Source organism: Geotrypetes seraphini, chromosome 9 (genome assembly GCF_902459505.1).
Source record: "Geotrypetes seraphini chromosome 9, aGeoSer1.1, whole genome shotgun sequence".
NCBI lineage: Eukaryota > Metazoa > Chordata > Amphibia > Gymnophiona > Dermophiidae > Geotrypetes > Geotrypetes seraphini.
This window is the reverse complement of record NC_047092.1, coordinates 83,343,400-83,368,542: the sequence shown is the minus strand read 5'-3', so window position 1 is coordinate 83,368,542 and position 25,143 is coordinate 83,343,400. Positions and strand designations below refer to the sequence as shown.

Here is a 25,143-nt window from a genome sequence, read left to right as displayed (position 1 = left end):
GAAAAGAAAACTTGGAATGGAGTCAAAAACAGCAGAAAACCTACTATGACAGGAAAGCGAAAGACCGGCAGTTGCAGGTTGGGGATCAAGTTTTGGTTTTGGTGCCCAATGACCAGCATAAATTTGTGGCTCAATGGAAAGGCCCGGCTACAATAGTAGAAAAGATAGGGAAGGTAGACTATCGGGTCAAACATAGAAAAGGCAGAGTACAAACCTACCACATCAATCTGTTAAAACCATGGAAGGATCGAGAAGTGCTGGCACTAGTGGCCTAACAAGGATTTGAGGATGATCTCGGCCCACAAGTGGCAGATTTTGAAACTAGTGGGGAAGTTAATATAGGAACCGGCCTCACACAGAAACAAGCTCAGCAAGTACAGGCAGTGATTCAGCAATTTGGGGATGTCTTTTTGGCTGTACCTTGGAAAACGGGGGTGGTGGCCCACGATATTATAACAGCACCGGGTAAGGTAGTAAGGGTAAGACCCTACAGGTTGTCGGAGGAAAAAAAAAGCATTGGTTGAGGACTTAGTACAAGAAATGTTGACTTTAGGAGTCATAGAGCCCTCACAGAGCCCATGGTGCAGCCCTATCGTTATAGTGCCTAAGGCTGATGGGACACCCCGTTTTTGTATTGACTTTCGTCAGGTAAACGAGGTGTCCCAATTCGATGCCTTCCCTATGCCAAGAGTGGATGAGCTGCTAGATAGGTTAGGACCGGCTCAGTTTTTGACAACCCTCGACTTGACCAAAGGATATTGGCAAATTCAGGAAGGAAAAGTTCAAAATTTGGATCAGAGAACTCAAAGTTTACAAGCCTCTCAGTCTGTTATATTGCAGAACAGATTATTGTTTGCCAGGAAAATGGAAAACTTTGAAAATTATATGAAAATGTTGAATCTTAGAATTCTCAATTTTCCTAAAGTGCTAACAATATCTCCCAAAGATATATTCTATAAGTTCTTAAAAGAAATATTTAAATATCCTGAGACCGGACTTCCTCCTTTACATAGGATATATTACTTGCCAGTATCAAAACAGAAAACTTCAGTTCCAGAAGTTTCTTCTGAATTTCCTAATCCTCTGAACTTAACAGAAGTCCTTAAAACTTCAGTGGAAGAAGTAATCTGTCGTTCTACTCTTGTGGTGACGTTTGTCTTTCAACAAGACAAAGAGACACTTCTTAGACTGTTTTTCAGGCTGAAAGAAGTGACCTTTCTGGATAGTAAGATCAGCATGTTTCCAGACGTCTCAAAAGCAACTCAAACTAGACGGAAAAGGTTTCTTGAATTGAAACAGTTTGTAATACAATTGGGGCAAATACCAATTGAGATATCCTTGCAAATGTAAGATCCTTTTGGATCAGCATTCATATATATTTTTTATGCCCTCTCAATTACAATTTTTCCTTGAAGGAAAGGGAATAACAATTTCCAATACCTCTGAAGGGAATTTAGGACACCCCTAAAGTAAAACTAAGAAGATGTAACTCTACAATCACTATGGTTTTTGTTATTATTCCTTAAAATCAATCTCTCAGATATGTGAATTGTTTCTCCTCTAGAATGTGGACTTATTTAGAGCGAATTTTGTTAATTATGTAATGGACACTGTATCCAGGTATATTATTTCCTTTAGAATTGTAGAAGTTCTCTCTTTATTTCTTATATACGTTATGTTTATGTATATATATATATAATGATAAATAAATAATAAAAAAAAATAAAAGGTGTGATGAGCAATTTATAGAGTTGGGATGCTACATGTCCTGCTTCGAGAAGCCTAGAACAGCGAGGAATCAAAGAAGGAGGTTCCTTTACAAAAGAATGTAGTATTTTTGATTTTGAAATTACCGTAGTAAGTTGTAACCATTGATAAAAAGCCAAGGTAGGCAGAGCGAATTTGTCGCGTAGTTCCGCAAAGGTCAGAAGTTGTACGGCTGATGTACAAAGATCAGCAAGTGACCAGATCCCCAACTTAGACCAATTTGGCCAGTATATTGGCACTTTGTCGATTAGAAATCGTGGATTATGCCAAAGGGAGACCAGAGAGGAGGTGAGGATAGAAACATCCAACAATTTATTTAATTCAAGCAAGCATGAAACCGATTGGGAAATGATGGGATTGGTCTCATGTATTGATGTGTGAGATGTCAGCAAAGCAATTAATGAGGGAGAGAAAGCACAAAGGGCGTGTTCGAGGCACATCAAAGAGGCAGGAGAGAACCATCTGCTAGATTGTTGCAGTATAAAGGCCTTATGATAGGTTAGAAAATCAGGTAATAATATTCCGGCTGTAGCTTTGGGAGATTTAAGTTTTTTGAGTGCAATTTTTGGTATCTTTCGGTTCCATATAAAGGTAGAAATATGTTTATCAATTGATTTGTAGAACGAGGTTGGGAATAATCATGGGATCATGCTGAGAACAAAGTTTATTTTGGGGGCAACAACCATTTTGATTGTCTCTATTCTACCCCACCATGAAAGATGAAGTGAATGCCATGTATGTAATAGAGTTTTGATAAGATCGATTAATTTTCCACTATTATTATGAACCGTAGCGGATAGGGTAGCATATAAATCAATTCTTAGATATCTCATATGGGTAGGAGACCAAATAAGATGAAAGGGTTGAACTAGGGTCTGATGAGAGTGGGCATTGAGTGGCAATACTTCTGTTTTATGTTGATTAATTTTATAACCAGAGAAAATAGAAAAAGAATGTATCAGTTCAAAGAGGGCTGGAAGAGATTGGTCAGGATTAGAAAGATATAGGAGTACATCATCTGCATAAGCTGTCAATTTATATTCTAATTTATTGTGTAAGATACCAGTGATTTTTTCGCAAGAATTAATTGCTAGGAGGAGAGGTTCAAGAGCGATATTAAATAGATATGGCGAAAGGGGACAGCCTTGTCTGGTACCCCCTATGTAGTAAGAAAGGTGTGGATAAAATGTTATTTGTAATTATGGAAGCCTTAGGCGATGAGTAGAGAATTTTAACATATAACATATAAAATAGCATTATTAGTACATAAAACAATATCTACTAATGAACCACAGTTTATAGATCGACTCTTGATTCCTCACATTTCAAATCGTTCGCTTCGGTCTAACACACAAGGGCTATTAATGGTCCCCTCACTGAAAATAATAGGAACAAGACGCCATGACATTTTTTCAGTCATGGCTCCTCTTATATGGAACAATCTCCCACTATACATTAGAGAAATAAAAGATCTTAACTCATTTAAAATTAATTTAAAAACATTTCTCTTTAAAGCCTCATTTAACCTTTAGAACGACTCTTTCCGTGAAGAACTAAACTGCCTATATCTCCTCTCAAATCTTACCCTAACCCAGGGGTCTGCAACCTTTAAGACATAAAGAGCCACTTGGACCCGTTTTCGAAAAGAAAAAAAAACTTGGAGCCGCAAAACCATTATAAAACAAATCTAACACTGCATATATTGTTTCTTATCTTAATGCTATATACAGGATCACTAAATTGAAAATAAAATCATTTTTCCTACCTTTGCTATTTGGTGATTTCATGAGTCTCTGGTTGCACTTTCTTCTTCTGACGGTGCATCCAATCTTTCTTCCTTTCTTTCAGCCTCCTGTATGTTTCCTCTCCTCCAGACCTCATTCTCTCCCCCAACTTTTTCTTTCTGTCTCCCTGTTCCCCCTTCTTTCTGTCTCCGTGCCGTCCCCCAAGCCACTCGGTTTGCTGCCACCGCAATCGGGGAACAGCCCCCAAGCCACCGCCGTCCCAAGCTTTCCCTGCAGAAGTGTTGCGCTGACCAGCATTCCGCTCCCTGACGTCAATTCTGACGTAGGAGAGGAAGTTCCGGGCCAACAAGGCATTTCTCCTCATTCCATCCAGCCTGAGCCCCATCTCTCCTTGATCCAGCATTTCCCTTCTGTGTCTGTCAGAATTACCATTCCACCTATTTTCCAGCATCACCCTTCTTTGTGTCCATCTCACCTATATCCCTATCTCACCACTTTTTCAGAATCTTCATTTGTCTCTGTCCTTATCTTTACGCCATGTTCACCATTTGCCCTTTCAATGTCTTTATCTCCCCCCACACACTTTTTCAGCATTACTTCTATGTCTCTATTTCACCTCCTCTTCATGTCCCCTCTGTATCTCTATCCTTATTCAGTAGGTCCTGCTTACCCTTTCTCTTCTTTGTGTCACTATCTCCATTTTCAGCTTTCCCCCCTTTTCCTTTGTTACTGCACCCTGTAGCTAGAATCTTTCCACCCTCCCTCCACTCCGGCCCAGCCCAGTATGAAATATTTCCTTTTGTTTCCCTCCCCTCTCTCTTTCTCTCTCTCTTCTCCTCCCTCACCCACGAGTCCTGCATCTGGCCCTCTCCCTTCTACCTGCACCTGGCAACACCCCCCTGCTCCGCGGCTCTCTTCAGCAACTCGTCAGCAGCAGTGATCAAGACAAGCTGCCGACATCGAGGCCTTCCCTCTACGAGTCCCGCCTTTGTGGAAAAAGGAAGTTGAAACAAGCGGGACTCGCAGAGGGAAGGCCCCGACGTCAGAAGCTGCTGCTGAGTTGCCGAAGAGAGCCGCGGAGCAGGGGATGTGGCCGGAAGCAGGTAGAAGGGAGAGGGAGATAGGAAGGCTGTAGATCTCCGGAGCATGACACCGACCCCGGCCAGGATGATTTCTTTTTCAGGCGTGCACCTTACAAGTCCAGCGTCGCGGGGGAAATAGCCATGCTGAGCAGTGAGCTCAGCACTACACAGATGAAAGCCTTGCTTGCTGATTGGTCCGGCGGGGCGGGGCCGCCGGACCAATCAGCAAGCAAGGCTTTCATCTGTGTATGTGCTGAGCTCACTGCTCAGCATGGCTATTTCCCGCCGCGACGCCGGACTTAAGCTGCATGCCTGCGTGACACACTACCGGAGCCGCAGCAAAGGTGGAAAAGAGCCGCATGCGGCTCTGGAGCCGCAGGTTGCCGACCCCCGCCCTAACCTAATGTTCGACCCTACCTTTCACATATCCCTTTTCTTCCCTTTGGGAAACAGCAAAATGTAACTTTTACTTCCTAATGTTCTCTCCTAAGTGTATATTAGTACATCTGTATTGTCAGTTTTGTCACAGCCCCTTGATATTTTTTATGTAAAATAACTTGTTTCTTTGTCTTATGCTATAACTTTTTTACTATGTAATTCGCTTAGTTTTTGATAAGCGAAATATCAAATTCAAATAAACTTGAAACTTGAACTTGAAACTTGATAGTCAATGAATTGAGGGGGAAATCCAAACCAGCGCATTGTTTTAAAAAGGTGTGACCATTCAACTCTGTCAAATGCTTTTTCAGCATCTAATGAAAGAGCAATACAGGAGTCTTTAATAGTACAAGCAAAGGAAGCAAGATGAAAGAAGAGACGGGAGTTGTCCAATATAAGTCTTCCCAGCATAAATCCCACTTGGTGTGGAGAGATAAGCGTGCCAATAGAGCTCTGTAGTCTAATAGAAAGAGTGGTTGCGAAGATTATATAATCGGTATTAAGTAGAGAGATAGGTCAGTAATTTGAAATTTGATTAGAATCTTTTCCAGGTTTTGGAATAACTGTAATAATAGCATCTAGGAAAAGACTTTTGGATACACTTTGTAGACTAAGTGAGTTAAACAAATTGGTAAGTGTACTAGAAAGTTTATCTTTATAAAGTTTATAAAATTCTACTGTAATACCATCAGCTCCAGGAGATTTACCGGAGGATAAGTGTTTTATAGCTAGGAGAATTTTTGAGTCAGCAAGGGGCCGTTGAAGTTCTTCAGAATCTGATAATCCAAGTTTAGGTGATTGCAAGGTGGCCAAAAATTCATCTGCACCGGGTGTCTGCTGTGAGGCTTCCGATGAGTAGAGCTGAGAGTAAAAATCATGAAAAACCCTAGAGATGTCATAGTGTGACAATAGAAGTTTCCCTTCAGAAGTTCTAATAGAGGAGATCTGCACTTTAGTTCTTTTACGTTTGAGATAGTTAGCTAGTATTTTACTACTTTTATTCATTTCCATATAATATTTAGTAGAAGTAACAAAAATATCTAGTTGCGCTGCCATACTAGCTAATTTGTTATAGGAATATTTTAATTTATATATTTTAGGCAATAGGGTTTTATCATTGGAGTGGAAAAAATTCTGTTCAAGACTTTTAATTTGCAGTTCGAGATCGTGTTGTTCCTTTCTGTCTTGTTTTAATTTGTAAGCTTGACAAGAGATCAATTCTCCACGTAACGAAACTTTGAAGGCCTCCCAAATAATTAGAGGATCCAAGGAATCAGTATTGTTGAATTGAAAAAATTCTTCTATAAATTTGTCTAATCATTGTTTGATGGATTCATCTGATAGTAGGTGATTGGGTAATTGCCAAAGGGGGGATCTAGGAGAAGTTACTATATCCCACTTTAGCTCAAGTGATATTGGAGCGTGATCCGAGATGACAATAGGATTAATAGTAGTAGAAACTAGGTTAGGTAAAAAGGAAGAAGATATAAAAAAGTAATCAATTCTTGAGTAACTTTTATATGGGGCGGAGAAAAAGGTATAATCCCTTTCGTCAGGGTGCTGTAATCTCCATGGTTCAGCTAGATCATAATGTTTAATTAGGGAATTCAATACAATATTAGCTTTAGAAGGGACTATGCAGTTGGAAGAGTGTCTGTCAAGCCAGGTATCCAAAGGTAAGTTAAAATCACCAGCTAATATAAGAGAAAGGGAGTCAAATTCAGCTACAGTTTGAAATAGTTGAATAAAAAATTCAGGGGAATCATTATTAGGGGCATATATGTTAACAAGAAGAACTTCTTGTGAAAAGATATGTGCCCTAACCATTAGCCATCTGCCCTCTGTGTCATGTTTGGTTTCTAGGAGTTGGAAAGGGACAGATTTGTGAGATAGTATTGTAACCCCATGCTATCTACCAAGTGATGGAGCTTCTGCTATTTGTATCAACCAATTATTGGCACCTAAACAATGAGAGATTAGAGATATGAGTTTCCTGTAAAAAGACAATTGATGGCCTGAGTTTAAGATGGGTGAGAATTTTTTTCCTTTTAACAGGGTGTCGCAAGCCATTAACATTCCAGGATTTGAATGACAGATTGGAAGGCAGATTATTGCAGGCCATAAAAAATTAGGATTTTGTTTGTATGACTGAAGCACTGCATTTCAGAAAAAAGAAAGAAGCAAAGAAGGGCCTCTGAGGAAGAAGAAACAGAAAAGGCATGAAGAGTTATAAAAAGCTCAGCCAGTGTACAGAGATTGAGAAATAAAGGGGGAAAAGCAGATAGACAAGAGTCGCCTGGAAAGAAGACACCCTCCTATAGGTAGTACACAGTACGGGAAAGCCAGGGGTGAGAAATTCAATGTATCAATAATAGTAAACATCCATAATTATTTCAGAGAGTAAAGAATGAACACGGAGAACATAGTATTATTCCATAAAACTACTTATGGCAACATGTAAAGCCCAGTGGATAGTGAAAGAATAAAGCATTTATGTTATATAGAAAGGTGAAGGTAAAATAGGGTGATGAAGTCACCATAACATAGTCAAAGCATAAGATAACATATGGGAGTAGATAAATAATTTAGAAATACAAAGGACAGGTATATAGATCTAAGACATGCGGGAAATCAATTAGTATAATACATTTGATACTGAAGGAGAAGGAATTCCTAGTATCTGATGAGAATAAGAATACAATTCATTTAGAAAAGATGACATTGTCCTTGATTAGTGCAGAAGAGAAAAAGTTGTTTTCAAATAGATAAAATAAGTCCAGCTTTCAAATTTAGTAGGAGTTGAGGAGGAGAAAAGAGTTCAGGTGTCCATCTTGCCTAGAGCTCGGACACGCCCCCACTATTTCCTCTTCTGGGTTTTCTCCTAAATCATTTTCTAGGATCTAATTTCCATTTTCTGCACATTTTATCTTCTTTCCTTCCTTTATATCCAACTCTGACTCTGATTCTTCTTTCATTTTTTTCTGTATTTTTCTTATCTGCTCTTTTTTTTTTTAATCTAGTTGTAGCTAGATTTCATTCCTCCTTCTCCTTTCTCCTTCCACACAATCGTCAGCCTCCCTTTTTCACCTATTTACCAGCTTACTTCCTGCACTTATCTCCCTGATTCTTATTTTTCCCCAAGGCTCCTATTTCCTGTGTTTCCACTTTCTAGTCTCCCATTTCCACTCTTTATATTCATTGACTCTTTAACTTATCTGTCTCTGCCTTTCACTCCATTACCAACCTCAGCTCCTTCCCTATCACTCATCCCCTCACCAGCTTTAGTCTCTTTATGTCCTATTGTTTTTCAAGTTCCTAATTCCCATTTTATTAAAAAAACATAGTAACATAGTAGATGATGGCAGATAAAGAGCCAAATGGTCCATTCAGTCTGCCCAACCTGATTCAATCTTAAAATTTCTTGGGGGTGGGGGGATTCTTCTTCTTCGTAGCTATTTCTGGGCAAGAATCCAAAGCTCTTCCAGGTAGAGAATGACACGGGGAAAAAATCTGTCCCCGTCACCGCCCCGTCACCGGCCCACCATCCTCTGTACCGCCCCGTCACCGCCGTTCCCTTCACCGCCCCGTCACCGCCATCCCTTTCACCGCCCCATCACCGCCCCGTCACCGTCCCCGCTGCATCCATATAAGCCTTAGTACTGTAATATTTAGCTTATTCCTTTCTTATAAATCAAAGTTCCTGCTGCTGAACTAGAGAAAGAGATGTTCAGCTGGCAGGGCTTTGTTTATAAATTTTTATCAACACAACTAATATACTATTTCATCCTAAAGCAAAAAATAAATAAATAAATATAATTTTTTTTCTACCTTTGTTGTCTGGTTTCTGCTTTCCACATCTTCTCATTCAATTCCTTCCATCCACTGTGTGTCTTCTCTCTGCATCTTCCACTTGCTGTTACTGTGCCTCTCCCTTCACCCCCCCCCCCTCCAATTGGTCTAGCACCCATCTTCTTCCCTCCGCTCCCCCATAGTCTGGCATCTGTCTTCTTCCCACTCTGTCTTCCACATTTCCCTTCGGGGTCTGTTCCTCTCCACCCTCCTTCAATGTCTGTCCTATTCCTTTCCACCACCACCCTTCCCTCCCTCCTTTACCATCTGTTCCTTTCTACTACCCTTCAGCTCCTCTCGCGTGGCCTATCTATCTACCTTCCTCCCTCTTATTTTCATGGCACGTTACAATGTAATTTGTGCAAGCCACTGGAGCCTGCAAGCTCGGTCCCTGTCCCATCCCCACAAACCATCTCGCTTCTGTGCTATTTTCCCCATTTCTAATATCTCCCCTATGTATCTGCCATTGCCCCCCCCCCCTGTGTCCATATACCATCCCCATGGCATGTCCCCTTTATGTCACTGTCCCTATGCCCCATGCACATAATTTCCCCTCTTTCTGTTACCTTCCTGTGTCCAGATTTCCCCTATCTTCCTCTTCCATACCAGTGTGTCTCTTCTTTTCAACCCCATCTAGCTTTTTTCCCTCTTTCTTCCTCTCCCCCCCCCTTGCTTCTAGCATCTGGCTCACCTGCCTGTCCTTCCCTTTCTTTCCTGCTGTGGGTTTTTCTTTCCGTCTTCATCCCCTTGGCCCAGAATCCTTTTCCCTTTCACTCCCTCCTTCCAATTTGAGCCGGGAACACGAGCGATCGCACGGTTCCCGCAGCCACCACCCGCCTGCCCAATGGATCCTACTGTTTAGCCAGCTCTCTCCTTTCTCCTCACCTTAGTTTGTAGGTTTTGTTTTTCGGCGACATGCACGCTTTCCCAAAGAGCCGTGCATGCGCGGCTGCTCAGTGTTCAATCTTCTGCTCTGCTGCAACTTCCTGTTTCCGGTTGCGTCAGAGCAGAAGATCGAAACTGAGCAGCAGCGGGTGCGCGGCTCTCTGATAGCGTGCGGGTCGCCGAAAAAGAAAACCTACAAACTAAGGTGAGGAGAAGGGAGAGAGCTGGCTAAACACTAGGATCGATTGGGCAGGCGGGTGTGTGCTGGGGGACCGCGCGATCCTTCATGCCTCACTGCGGGGACAAGACCATTCACTGCCCCACGGGCGGTGAATGGCCTTGTCCCCGTCGCCGCAGCGACTGCTAGTTTTCGTTCCCCGTTTCGGCGGGTGACCCGCGGCTAAAATGCGGTGGCCGCGGGTAAACCGCCACCGTGTCATTCTCTACTTCCAGGTACTGTTTTTGGTTCCAACTACTGAAGTCTCCATCAAAGCTCACTCCAGTCCATCTACACCATCCCAGCCATTGAAGCCCTCCACCAAACAGCCATATACAGACAGACCTTGCAAGTCTGCCCAGTATTGGCCTTAGTTCTTCAATATTTACTATTTTCTGATTCGGTTTGCTTTATATTTATTAAAAATTTTATATACTGCCAGGTTTTTTCAGAACACAGCAGTTTAGAATCAGAAAATAATATTAAATATTGAACTAGGCCAGTTACTGGGCAGACTTGCACGGTCTGTGTCTGTGTATGGCCGTTTGGTGGAGGATGGGCAGGGGAGGGCTTCAATGGCTGGGAGGGTGTAGATGGGATGGAGTAAGTCTTAACAGAGAATTTGGCAGTTGGAACCCAAGCACAGTACCGGGTAAAGCTTTGGATTCTTGCCCAGAAATAGCTAAGAAGAAAAAATAAATTAAAAAAAAAAAAATTTAAATTGAATCAGGTTGGGCAGACTGGATGGACCATTCGGGTCTTTATCTGCCGTCATCTACTATGTTACTATGTATGTATGTTACAATTCTAAATATAAACTATAAAGAATGGAACTCCATAAAACAGGCAACCATAAATCCTGTAAGCATAATCCACCAGAGCTTAGCACAATCAAATTAAGCTTCAGTATGAACTAGCTTCCTTTGTATCTCATCTTATCAGCACTTTAATCTCCGCTCCTGACGAAGACACCGAAACAAACTTTTGATGTGATCTAGCTAAGTACTTTTCATTAATAACTACAGTTTTTCAATGACTTTTTAATGTTAACACATTGCACTTTAATGCTCTTTAGGTAGATTTTTGATAAATTTTTGATACCGGGAGATTAAAACGTTCTTACTCCTTTTTTTCACCTGGTTTGCATTTATGCCAATGGTTTGTGGATTTTTACACTAACAAACTTAAATATTGGACACAATGATGTATGGGGCAGGTCTTATTTAGACCCTGTGTCTGGTGCTTGTCACCTATGATGTCCTGCAAGGGGCAAAATCTTATTCCAAACAGTGAACTGTGCCCGTACTGATGTCCTATTATTATTATTACTAGTATTTTAGCTCGTTACATTAATGGGTGCTAGAATATATGTCTGTCTGTCTTTATTTCTGTCTCTCTCTCTCTCCCTCCCTCCCTCCATCATCAGAGATGCGGCAGAGCAAATTAGGGCAGTAGAAGGGCCCGAAGCAGCGTGTGAAGACTGCTGCACACGCTGCTGGAATCGCCAGGTTCGTAGTCGGGACCGCGGGAAGGGAAGGGGGGGGCGGCAAAGGACTCGGGTCCCGGGCGGCGGGTTCAGCGCAAGAGCCGGGGTGGAAAGTTGCTGGGCTCCTCGGGTCTGTCGCGGAGGCCGGGCCAGCTCCGTTTCTCGGTTCATCCCAGAGGAGGGTGGGGCATGAGGCACTCTTTGTGCCCCAGCCCGTTGGAAGGTGCGTGTGAGTAGCCGGGAGGCCTAGGCGGTGACAGGGGCTGCGGCGGCCGTCTCCGAGTGACACCAACTCTCGCTTCTCCTTTTCTGTCACTCCCGGACCACTGCCCCGCGCCCTCTGACGACTATGGTACACTTTTATTTTCCCCCTCTGTGGCTGCCTCTAAATGTCCCGCCGCAAAACGCGCCTGTCGCATCTCTAGCGCACCTTTGGATATGTAGTAAGCATGCATGTGCATTCGTGCCGCCACATCCCGACAGATCAGGGATCAGGGAACACATGGCGCGAGTGCACATGCGCGCTTAGCGTTTTATTATTATAGATCTATTTTTTCTAATATTCATTTGAGCTTTACATTCTGGCATATTCTCACCAAGGGGGGGAAAAGTTGTTGCCAATTGCATTTTGGGTATTACTATTTGTATTATTGGCAAATGTTTTGGGTTCTTTTTTGAAGCCTATTTTGTTTCAGTAAATGCAAATCCCAAGTATTGAGTTCTGAATGTTACAAAAACATTCTAAAAGAAATCATATTTCTAAAAGAATAATAAAAATATTTGCATTTTAATGGCAAGATAGGTTCCTTAGTGCAACCTCATTTGTGGTTGATTAAACATGTAGCTGAATGATAGATATAGCATACTCCCCTCCTTGATATTTATATCAAATGTAATGTAATGTAATGTAATTTATTTCTTATATACCGCTACATCCGTTAGGTTCTAAGCGGTTTACAGAAAATATACATTAAGATTAGAAATAAGAAAGGTACTTGAAAATTTCCCTTACTGTCCCGAAGGCTCACAATCTAACTAAAGTACCTGGAGGGTAATAGAGAAGTGGAAAGTAGAGTTAGAGGAAAAATAAAAATAAAATAAACATTTTAACAAGACAGCATTGATCTAAATACTTTGGAAGGTAGAAGAGAGGAGAGAAAGGAATAGAAGCAGAAGGGGGAGCCGTTGAACAGTAGAATTCTGGAGAAATTTAAATGATAGAAATAGAACAAAACAAAGACAAAAGGCAAAACAATAGATAAGATTAAAGATAAATCATAAGCTGGAAAGAAAAATAAAATAAAACTTTGTCTTCAAATCTACACTACACATTCAAACATCCTAGGAAAATACCATAAACCCCACTTACCGCCTGTTTACACCATGAACAACCTATTGCCACAATTTCTTTGCTGTGAAAGGAGAACTTCTGCTGAAATCCCTGTAGGGAAAAGGAGAAGAGAATGGAGTTAGGGAAGGGGGAGGAAGAGATTAAACTTTATCATTATCTCAATTTTCTACCATTGAATCCCTTTCACTTCTTCTCCTGAGCAAAGTTCAGCTGTTATTATGCCTTCCCTTTCTTGAGATAAGAAGTCCTAAATTGAAAATTAGGATAAAGACCATACCTATATTATGCAGATAAACTTTTTCCTTTGTAAAAACCTTTCTTAAATTTAATCTAAGATAACATAACATAAAAACAATAACAAAATTATTAATATACCATCTAAACTAGAAGCTCAAGAATATAGTAAAATAGTTAAAAAAAATAGTATATACAATCTTATTTTAAATATTTCTTGAATAGCCAAGATTTCAATGATTTCCAAAAATGCAAATAATTTACTTCACATCTAATTACAGTAGACAAAGAATTGTAGGGGTGTTTCTGCATCACCTTTTGGAGGCTTGAGGCCTGCCTGGCTAGGCCCTAAAATATCTTTTCTGATGTGAGGCATCATGGATCCTGCCAGCCACTTGTTTACAGGTTTTTGCTTTCAGCCAAGGTCATTCACCTACGGTAGACCTCAGTCTAGCTCTTGAGAATGTGTGTAGGAGCAAGCTTCACATGGAACATTATGAAACCCTTTATGATTGAAATCTACAAAATCCTGAGTGGAGTAGAACAGATACAAGTGGATCTATTTTTCACTCTGTCAAAAATTACAAAGACTAGGGGACTCTTGATGAAACTGCAGGGAAATACTTTTAAAATCAATAGGAGAAAATATTTTTCACTCAGAAAATACTTAAACTCTGGAACACGTTGCCAGAGGTTGTGGTAAAAGCAGATAGCATAGCTGGTTTTAAGAAAGGTTTGGACAAATTCCTGGAGGAAAAGTCCATAGTCTGTTATTAAGATATGGAGGAAGCCTCTGCTTGCTCTGGATCGGTAGCATGGAATGTTGCTACTCTTTGGGTTTTGGCCAGGTACTAGTGACCTGGATTGGCCACCATGAGAATGGGCTACTGGGCTTGATGGCACAAATTACTCGGATTTGTGAAAAATCAATAATATAATGAAACACACTTTCACAAGAAAAAAGCAAACAATGTCATGTAAAGAATGTAGGCAGTGCTGCTTTAGTTCCAGGGAGAAAGTTCAGACTGAACTGGAGGAAAAGCCTCAGACAAAAGCCCTCCCACCACCACAATGGTGGATAGAGGTGGTAGGGTGGTAACCTCACTGGCAAAAACCTCCGTTATACTCCCAGCGTACAAAACTATAAGCAGGGCTGTCTATGCTTGATAGAAGAAAAAACTTTCCACCGATCAATTGAGATAAGTGGAAAGTTTTTTCTTCTATCAAGCATAGACAGCCCTGCTTATAGTTTTGTACGCTGGGAGTATAACGGAGGTTTTTGCCAGTGAGGTTACCACCCTACCACCTCTATCCACCATTGTGGTGGTGGGAGGGCTTTTGTCTGAGGCTTTTCCTCCAGTTCAGTCTGAACTTTCTCCCTGGAACTAAAGCAGCACTGCCTACATTCTTTACATGACATTGTTTGCTTTTTTCTACTGGGCTTGATGGACCATTGGTCTGATCCAGAAGGCTATTTTTATGTTCTTGTTCTGTTATCATTTTGGCGAGACATTCTATACTAGCCCTAAGTCAGAGAATAAGCCCTCCATCCTCCTTGTGTGCTGAATGAGTATTGTTTTGGTCAATGTTGTCACCTGGTCAGGTTTGGAAAGTTTTCAGAACCAGACAATTCAGTTTTGGTGATAGGAGAAGAAGAAAGCAAAGAAGACAGAGATTTCCTGGCAGCGGTGCACGTACGTCTCTGTGAAGGAAAAGACAGTTTGTCTGATCATTATAGACTTTGTCTTTATGTGCTAAGACCTATACCATTGTAACAGAGCAAGGATTTGGACTTTGCTTACTAGAACTTGTGACAGTTCAGACCTTGCAGTCAGCCCTATCACTCAGAGGAAAAAAGCAGCAGTACTTCCAGACAGTAAGAAAAGGCAGGCACATAATAGAAATCAATTTAATGCATTCAGAGCTGCCTATCCACAGCCAGAACTCAGGCAGATCCCTTCTATGATAGAACAGGAAAATCTCATGGGTGGCCCACAAGGGGAGCCAGAGGGAGTTGAAGCCTGCTTCCCTCTCAGCCAAGTTAAAGTGTGTCCATGCAAAACTTTTCAGCCCAGCTTACAGCAGTACACGAGAAGTTGCTGCAAAAAGCTCTCCAGGCCAAGCAGTGGTCAGAAGAAGGTCTAATGGAATGGCAGAGTCCTGAGGAATTACAGACCCCAGAACACTGGTCGCCGTACATGAAAAAGGACATAGTACTACTCGAAAGGGTCCAGAGAAGAGCGACAAAAATGGTCAAGGGACTGGGGGAGTTGCCATACAACGAGAGGCTAGTGAAACTGGGCCTCTTCTCCCTTGAAAACAGAAGACTGGACATGATCGAAACATTCAAGATATTGAAGGGAATTGACTTAGTAGAGAAAGAGAGATTGTTCACTGTTCACCCTCTCCAAGGTGAAGAGAACGAGAGGGCACTCGCTAAAGTTAGAAGGAAAAAGATTCCGTACAAACGTAAGGAAGTTCTTCTTCACCCAGATAGTGGTAGAAATCTGGCACGCTTTTCTGGAGGCTGTTATAGGGGAAAGCACCTGACAAGGTGAGTTGTGTGTTGCCCACCTTTTGGGAAGTGGGATAATAAACCTGAGCTTTTCTTTTGGAAGCAAGAACTGTTTGAAAAGTTTTTCCTTCCTGCTTGAATGTGTAATCTCACCTTGTTGCAGCCTTTAGGCACTTACACCCTGAAGGGCCATTCTCCCTTGTGGCGCGCTTGTCTTGGTGAAGTCACCTGCCATGGCACTAAGGCTACCCTAGCGAAGGACAGGTGGGTGACAAACTAAGAGGGCTCCCTATAAACTGGTAGCCTGAAGAGGAATCGTTTCATCACCATTGGATGCTGACACAGCTGATCTGAAGGGTAAGAAGTAATGCTTTGTTTAGTTCAAGGGGGTCAGTTAGTCATGTCCTTTGCTAACTAAGGGTTTGTTATTTCTGGGACAAGTGCTGCTTATGACTCATCTAGGTGTATTGGCCCTTAGGACATCTATTTTTTTTAGGCCAGTTTTGAAAATCTTCAGTATAATATACAGTATATTCTAGTGTTTTATATATATTTTTAGTGTTGCATGTTATATATTTACATATATATTTTTTTTAATCATTAGTATATTTCTATAACCTGATTACCATAATTCTAAGTATTTTATTATCTAATAAATAATATCTAATCGCACTTTGACATTGTTTTTCTAATATGACAGCAAATTGTGGAAACAGGATTATATAAGGTGTATACATATTCCTAGTACACAAGTCAAAAATAATTACTCTCTGAGCGATTTTCTGTTTGTAATAGCACCTACAGAATTCCACTTATGGGGAGTAGCTAAATGAAAAAGTTGAGTACACTGTTTTTTCAGTCTCTAGTGCCATTATTGTTTAATTTGGCGAATGTCTTTTAAAAGATATTTCTTATGAGTTGTTTATGCTTAGCTTCCAGAATTGTCGAGTTATGTAACACAGTGTTCTTCAACCTTTTGACACCTATGGACCGGCGGAAATAAAATAATTATTTTGTGGACCGGCACCAGTCTGCGGACCGGCAGTTGAAGAACACTGGGCTAAGTCGTGCCCATCTCCACCCAATCTCCGCCCTAGACCCCACCCCCATAATAGTACAAATTGTAACACCATTTTTCCCATCCATTTTTCATATATACGCAATAATAATAACTTTATTCTTTTATACCGCCATAACCAAAAGTTCTAGGCGGTTTATACTAAAAAGAGCTGGACAATCAGCAAAATACAATAATACAGTAAAAAATACAAATATTTGTAAAATAGGATTTCAGTAAAACTCACTAAGTAATAAACTTATCTAACAAAGTGGTCTTAATTAATTTCCGAAAACTGCAATAGGATAACATAGCTTGCTGAACACATTTACCTAACCAAGATTGTTGCCTACCAGCTTGAAATGCAATATAATCGTATTAACAACACATAATGGTTAATCACAAAAATAAAATAGACAAAGCACACTGTATGATTTTCAACATTCATTCCTACCAGAAAACAGATAACCCCATGCAAATGCAGGACCAAAAACTAAAAGTACTAATATTCACAAACAAACCCTAAGATGCAAGACTTTGCAAGCAGTACAACCCCCAGAGAAAACCAAACAAATGCATTTCTTCCTGAACAGACAGTTAGGACAGACAATTAGGGCAGATGTAAAATCACTAAAAAAAAAAAGCATTTTCCCTACCGTTGTTGTGTCTCTCCCTCCATGTGCCTTGCCTTCTGGCCTGTCCCCAGGTGTTAGCTTCAGGCCGGTCCACGTTGCGATCAACGCAGGGTCTTCGGGCTGGCTCCCTGAGTGCTACATTGCACAAAGCTGTGGGAAGCAGCTCCTCGCGCGCGTCCCGCGCCTCATCTGGAAGCCTTCCCTCTGACGTTGTGATGTCAGAGAAAAGGCTTCCGGGTCAGGCGCAGGCCGCAGGTAGGAGCCTTTTCCCATGGCTTTGTGCACTGCAGCACTCAGGGAGCCAGCCTGAAGATGCCGCATTGATCATACCAAGGACCGGTGGCTACAGAACAGTCTCTTGGGCCCGATGGAAGTGCCGGCCCTGTGGACTGGCAGAAAATTTCTGCGACCGACACCAGTCCATGGACCGGTGGTTGAAGAACATTGATGCAACAAGTTTAAACATGATGCAGCTTGTTTTTTGATATCTGAAGATATCTTGGATATGTGTCCACGTAGTACTGCTTTCCCAGCATCCCAGAAAGTGAATAAATGAGTTATCATTATAATTAAATTGTCCATATTCTTCCCAGGCGGGAACACTAGGTTTTGTAGAAATTGCCTGTAGACCATTGCCTTAGAGGGAGAGTAGTCGATAAATCATCTAAAAGAAAACCAATGGGAGCATGGTCAGAGATGTATCGAGTACTTATGAAATTATTTAAAACAGAAGTTTGTAAGTTGGAAGGAGTAAACCAATAGTCAATCCTGGGGAAGGAATTATGAACTGCAGAGTAGAAAGTATAATCCTTTTGTGTGCCATGCATCATACGCCAAATATCAATAAGATTCAGCTCTTGTAGATGTTGTAGAGTTTTATAATTGAATTGAATTTAAAAGTTGGTTCCAATTTATCATTTGCTGCAAGGGCACAGTTAAAATAACCTCCTAAAAATAATGTGCCTTTTAATGAAAGGTTTAGTGTGGAAAATTTTTTGAAAAAAATCAAATAAGTTATTATTGGGAGCATAAATATTAGTGAAAGTATTAGATGTGTTTTCCAGTTTGCCAATCAATATATCTGCCTTCTGGGTTTTTAATATCTGTTTCTATTGTATATGGGCAGGAATTAACAATGAGAATAGTTACCCCTCTTTTGGATTTAGTGAAAGAGGAATAGTGTGCCCTGAGAGCGGGGCAGACAAGCAGGAGGAGAGGAGGCAGGCGAGAGTTGGGAGGAGAAAGGAGGAGTCAAGATAGTGCGAGGAAGAGTGAGAGAGAGCGGCAGAAGGTGAGGGGCTGCGGCAATAGGTAGCTCCGTCCACTGCTCCAACATCATCTGCAGTGGATCCGGAGCTCCCCCTTAAAAGAGGAGGGGCCAACAGCACTCAGCCGTTCGGCGCATGTCAAAGATGAGCGTCAAAGGCACTTGCCTTAGCGAGAGCACCTTTGCGAAGGTCCTTAAGAAGGGACAAATCACTGCATGGAAGAAACACCAGGGAAGTCCCCTAAGGGCAACAGGACAGACACAAACAGCAGATAGATAAACACAGCAGTCACAGAGGACATACAGACGCAGAGGACATACATAAAAGCAGCAGGGGTAGCAAGAATATAATTAGGAGAGAGACTGCAGAGTAAAAAACACCAAGGACGCTACACAGATTCCTATAAAAGGAGAAGCCACTTCAGACAACAGACCGGCAAGCAGACATGGAAGCAGCAAATAGAAGCAGGAGGTTGAGCTACCCAGTTTTCTGCACCGTTTGTTAGTTCAGTCATCGATATTGAGTATCCTTGATTATTGTAAAATAATCTACCTGGGCGCCTATATGAAAATCTTCAAAAAACTAAGAGTGGTTCAAAACACTGTTGTCCGACTGATTTTCGGTCTGATAAAATGGGAGCATGTTACTCCTTATTACCAAAAATTACACTGGCTACCGACTGAGGTTAGAATTTTATTCAAATTTGCATGTATTTGTTTCAAATCAATCTTCAATATGTCCCTAGGTTACCTTGTTTCCCATTTCTCTTTAAATCACTCCAATAAGCCCACATGTAGAGACCAGTTATTTACATATCCTACTGTCACATCATGTCGTTTGAAGAGATTTCTCGAGAGAACTCTCTCTTTCCAGGCAGCCAAAATGAACGCTTGGTTTGGCAAAATCATGCCAGGACTCTCATCCTATTATTTTTTTTAGAAAACTATTAAAGACACAATTATTTGACAATTTTGGAACCCAAGTTTCCTAATTGCTTTTTAAATGTAACATGTATTGTGTCCATTCTAGAAATTGATATATCTTTTTGAACTGTATAATTCGCTGGATGTTCAGCCTTATCTGCTGTGAACCACCTATATACTGGCGGTATATAGGAATACATTATTATTATTATTACCTCCCCTCTGGTTGGCAGTCTTATGTATGCATTCGATGCGAAGAACTGGAGGGCCTGAAGAAGCAAGTCAGACTACTGGAGGGCAGAATACTAGAACTAGAAGTACTTCGAGCAGTTGAGGAGATCAGAGAGTCAGAAAACTTCATGAAAGAGAGGAACATTGAGGAAGAAGTCAGGGAGTTAGAGAAGTTCGTCGAGGAGGCATACAGAGAGGCCGTGGAAAATCACCACCAACAGAGGAACTGCCAAGAAACACCTATAGTGAGTGAGGACCACCTGGAGGACAATCACAAGAAAGGAACAGGTGACACAGTAGTAGGACCTGGAAACAGCAGAGGGAACCCACAGGAAGACGAGTCCAGTGCAAGCCAACACCGGGATGAGGAAAGATGGAAGTGCACCGTGGGCACGAACCTGCAGCTAGAGAGATGGAAGTACACCGAGGACACAGACCTGCGGCTAGAGAAACAAGAGAAGATAGTGAAAAGAAATTGTCATGGGGGACAAGTCAACAGCCACATAGCAGGAGGAAGAGAGGATCGGCTGGTGACCTGCCTACCAGGAGCCAAGGTGGAGGATATAGTGAGCCGCATTGACAGGATCAACAGTGCGGAAGGGGTAAATAGGGCGGTGGTGATCCACGTTGAGACAAACGACGTGGGCAACAGGAACTACAGCAGGGAAACACTGAAAGACCAGTTCCGGATGCTAGAAAGGAAGCTGAAGATCAGAACGCCAAAGGTCGCATTCTCAGAGATCTTTCCGGTACCCAGGGCCAATGGGAAGAGGCAGACGGAACTGCAAGCAGTCAATGCATGGATGAGACGCTGGTGTGAGGAAGAAGGATTCCACTTCGTGCGCAACTGGACGACGTTCTGGGGGAAGAGCAAGCTTTACAGGAAGGATGGACTTCACCTCAGCGGAGACGGAATAAGGCTACTTGAAAGCAACATCAAGTGAGAAATTGAGAAGTTTTTAAACTAAGAAGAAGGGGAAAGCCGACAGTCAACCAAGAGTCAATGGTTCGGGAAACAGTATACCCAGAGGATACCATGGAAGAAGATTGCAGGGAAGACTCACCGGATCATAGGCAAGATAAAAATCCCAACGGGTTGAAAGGGACGAAAGCATGGGAGGCAGAAGGAGGAAGGAAGTGCAAGAAAGTAACAGACCACAAACTTAAGTGTATGTACACAAACGCAAGGAGCCTAAGGAATAAAATAGGGGAATTGGAAGCTATCATCGGCATCATGGAGACATGGTGGAACGAGGACAACATCTAGGACACTGTGCTACTGGGATACAAAGCTATACCGCAGAGACAGAGTTGGACAAAAAGGTGGGGGTATCGCCCTATACATAAAAGAGGGAATTGAGTCTACCAGAGAGAACACGCCGGAAAAAAATAATAAAGTAGAGTCTCTATGGGCCAAAATACCAGGAACATATGGAATGGATACGAAGATCAGCATCTACTACCGACCTCCAGGGCAGTCCGATGAGACTGATGGAGAAATGATAAAAGAGATTAAACTTGAATGCAAGGGAGGCAACACAGTTATCTTGGGCGACTTCAATTATCCGGGGATAGATTGGAACCTAGGCAACTCCAGCTGCAGTAGGGAGACCAAGTTCCTAGATGCTTTAGGCAATTGCTTCCTGGAACAACTTATCAAGAAAAATACAAGAGGAAATGCAATTCTGGACTTAATTCTAAATGGGCTACGAGAACCGGCATAAGGTATAGAAGTAGAAGGGATGCTGGGAAACAGTGATCACAACATGATCCACTTCAACCTAGACACAGGAACAAAAAATTGATCCAGAACGACTGCCACAGCACTAAACTTCTGAAAAGGGAACTATGAAGGGATGAGAGTCATGGTGAGGAAGAAGATTAGGAAGGGCAAGCATGGTCCCTTTTAAGGACACAGTGACTGAAGCACAGAATCTATATATACCGTGTATCAACAAGGGTTCCAAGAGGAACAAGAACAAGGAACCGGCATGGCTCACTGTAGCAGTGAAGGAAGCAATCAGAGACAAGAAGACTTCGTTTAAGGAATAGAAAAGGACAAAAACGGATGAAAACTGGAAAAAACATAAACAACATCAAAGCAAGTACCATTAGGCAGTAAGAGGGGCCAAAAGAGACTACGAGGAAAAAATAGCTAAGGAAGCAAAAAAATTTTAAGCCATTCTTTCGATATATTAAGGGGAAACGACTTGTGAAGGAAGCAGTGGGGCCATTAGATGACCAAAGAATGAAGGGAGTACTAAAGGAAGACAAAGCCATCGCTGATAAACTGAACACATTTTTTTGCGTATTTACCAAAGAGGATATATCCAATATACCAGAAGCCAACAGGCTATACACAGTAAATGAATACGGGGAAACTGACAGGGTCAATGATCAGTCTAGAAGAGGTATGCAGACAGATTGATAGGCTTAAAAACTATAAATCCCCAGGACCAAACGGCATCCACCCGAGGGTAACTGAAACTGAAAGGGGCTATAGCTGAACTGCTTCAACTAATAGCCAATCTGTCAATCCAATCAGGAAAGATTCCAGAAAACCGGAAAGTGGCGAATGTTACGCTGGTTTTCAAGAAAAGTTTGAGGGGAGATCCGGGAAACTACAGACCAGTGAGTCTGACTTCAGTACCGAGGAAGATGGTAGAGGCGCTGATAAAGGACTGCACTATCGATCAACTTGACGAACACAAACTGTTGAGAACCAGCCAGCACGGCTTCAGCAAAGGAAGATCTTGCTTGACAAACTTACTGCACTTCTTCGAGGCAGTAAATAGGCAGATAGACAAGGGAGACCCGGTCGACATCATATATCTAGATTTTCAGAAGGCGTTGACAAGGTCCCGCATGAACATCTACTTCAAAAAATTGCAAGCCATGGGATCAAGGGTGATATACTCACGTGGGTTAAAAACTGGTTGGCAGATAGGAAACAGAGAGTGGGGGTAAATGGACAATATTCAGAATGGAAAAGCATCACGAGTGGAGTGCCGCAAGGATCGGTGCTCGGGCCTGTGCTCTTCAACATATTTATAAATGACCTAGAAATTAGCACAATGAGTGAGGTGATTAGATTTGCGGACGATACAAAATTGTTCAGAGTAGTGAGGATACAGAAGGATTGCCAAAACCTACAACGAGACATAAACACACTCAAGGAATGGGCAGCGAAATGGCAAATGAGGTTCAACGTGGATAAGTGCAAGGTGATTCATGTCAGTAATAAAAATCATATGAATGAATACAGGATGTCCGGTGCTATACTCGGAGAGAGCCCCCAGGAAAAAGACTTGGGAGTACTTGTAGTCAAGTCAATGAAACTGTCTGTGCAATGCGCAGCGGCGGCGACAAAGGCCAACAGAATGCTAGGAATGATTAAGAACGGGATCGCAAACAGATCTGAGAAGGTTATCATGCCACTGTACCGAGCCATGGGACGCCCCCACCTGGAATACTGCATCCAACACTGGTCGCCGTACATGAAAAATGACATAGTACTACTCGAAAGGGTCCAGAGAAGAACGACAAAAATGGTTAAGGGACTGGAGGAGTTGCTGTACAATGAGAAGCTAGAGAAACTGGGCCTCTTCTCCCTTGAAAAGAGGAGACTGAGAGGGGACATGATAGAAACATTTAAGATATTGAAGGGAATTAACTTAGTAGAGAAAGAGAGATTGTTCACTCTCTCCAAGGTAAAGAGAACGAGAGGGCACTCGTTAAAGTTAAAAGGGGATAGATTCCATACAAATGTAAGGAAGTTCTTCTTCACCCAGATAGTGGTAGAAATCTAGAACGCTCTTCCAGAGGCTGTTATAGGGGAAAGCACCCTTCAGGGATTCAAGAAAAGGTTAGATAAGTTCCTGATAGACCAGAACATAAGCAGGTAAGGCTAGACTCATAGAGGGCACTGGTCTTTGACCTAAGGGCCACCGCGTGAGCGGACTGCTGGGCACGATGGACCACTGATCTGACCCAGCAGCGGCAATTCTTATGTTCTTATGTAGTAGACTTGTCCAGCCCAATTAGTATGAAGTTTTTCATGTTCAGCTTCACGGAGGTAGAAGTGCTGAATACATTTCGCTTGCCTTCCAAATTGTTTTGCCTACTTATTTTTGTATACTTGAATTCTCTTGTATGACTTGCCAAGTAAATTCCAGAGCAAAAGAAAAATTCCATCTGTATTTAATTCCTTTGTTTCGGAGAAGTTACATTAAAGGATGAATATCCTCTACTATGTTACTATAAAAATAAAAAATAAATAAAAATTTAAATTGAATCAGGTTGGGCAGACTGGATGGACCATTCAGGTCTTTATCTGCCATCATCTACTATGTTACTATGTTACTCTCTTCATTGTAGGGTATATTTTGAAAGATCAGCAAAATTTTTTAATATCAATTCACTGAAAGTTTATATGATCTTTTATTTCTAATATTGTCCATGAGAGATTGTTTATCCTGAAAGTGATGGAAACATACCATAATCATTTTAGGATAATTCATAGATTTGGAAGAATGAGAAGACACTAGATGGATTCTGTCTAGTTTAATAGTAGAAGATTCAGAGTTCGGGACACAATGTTTGAATAAATCCAACACAAATTGATGTATATTTTCATTATCCTGTTCTGGTATGCCCAATATATTTATATTTAGTTAGAATTGTTTCTAAGGTATTTGGCTGTTTGTCTTTCAAATCCAACACCTAGTTTAACTGAGTGTTCATAATGTTTGGAAAGCACTTCTTTTTTGTTTTTTCATAAGACCTCAGAACCACCACTCCTCCTCCTCCTAGTAATGGTGAAATTTTGTTTTTCATGCGGTCTGAACGGTAAGACGGTCTTACCGTTCAGTCCGCATGAAAAACAAGATTTCACCATTACTAAGTTAAGTAATAATACACTAAGAAATGCATGTTATTTAAAACTTTGGAGAGACCGGTGAGGATTTTACCATTTGTAACTCCCCGTTTATACACTTTGGTGGGACGGAGGAGTGGTGGTTCTGAGGTCTTATGAAAAAACAAAAAAGAAGTGCTTTCCAAACATTGTGAACACTCAGTTAAACTAGGTGTTGGATTTGAAAGACAAACAGCCAAATACCTTAGAAACAATTCTAACTTTATTGACCAGATTTCTAAGGAAACAATCAGCCTTTTCATATAAGTTTGAACGGAGGTTTGTATCAATATATATATATTGCATCTTCTCTGTTTTCAATATCATCTTGGTTTTCTTTAATTTCTTTACTAAGCTTATCCAAATTTCATATTTTATTTTGAAATAAATCAACATACTTTTTTTAACAAGTTGCTAATACTCAATGTTTTTGTGACTCTCTTACTGTGGCTGCACCTTCTTCCTGAAGATTGTATTGGTCTGGGTCTTTCATTACTTTGGATGTTACCTTAAGCTTCTATTGATACCGGGAGGTATGCAATTGT

General features: G+C 41.5%; 1 protein-coding gene across 1 annotated transcript in view; it reads right to left on the bottom strand.

Moving 5' to 3' along the window:
* The window catches only part of DGKI (diacylglycerol kinase iota), a 1,086,779-nt gene that overhangs the window by 747,665 nt on the left and 313,971 nt on the right, over positions 1-25,143 (bottom strand). Inside the window, exon 7 of the mRNA XM_033957757.1 lies at positions 12,839-12,910. Coding sequence (XP_033813648.1) covers positions 12,839-12,910 — 72 coding nt within the window. The remainder of the gene's footprint in view (positions 1-12,838; positions 12,911-25,143) is intronic.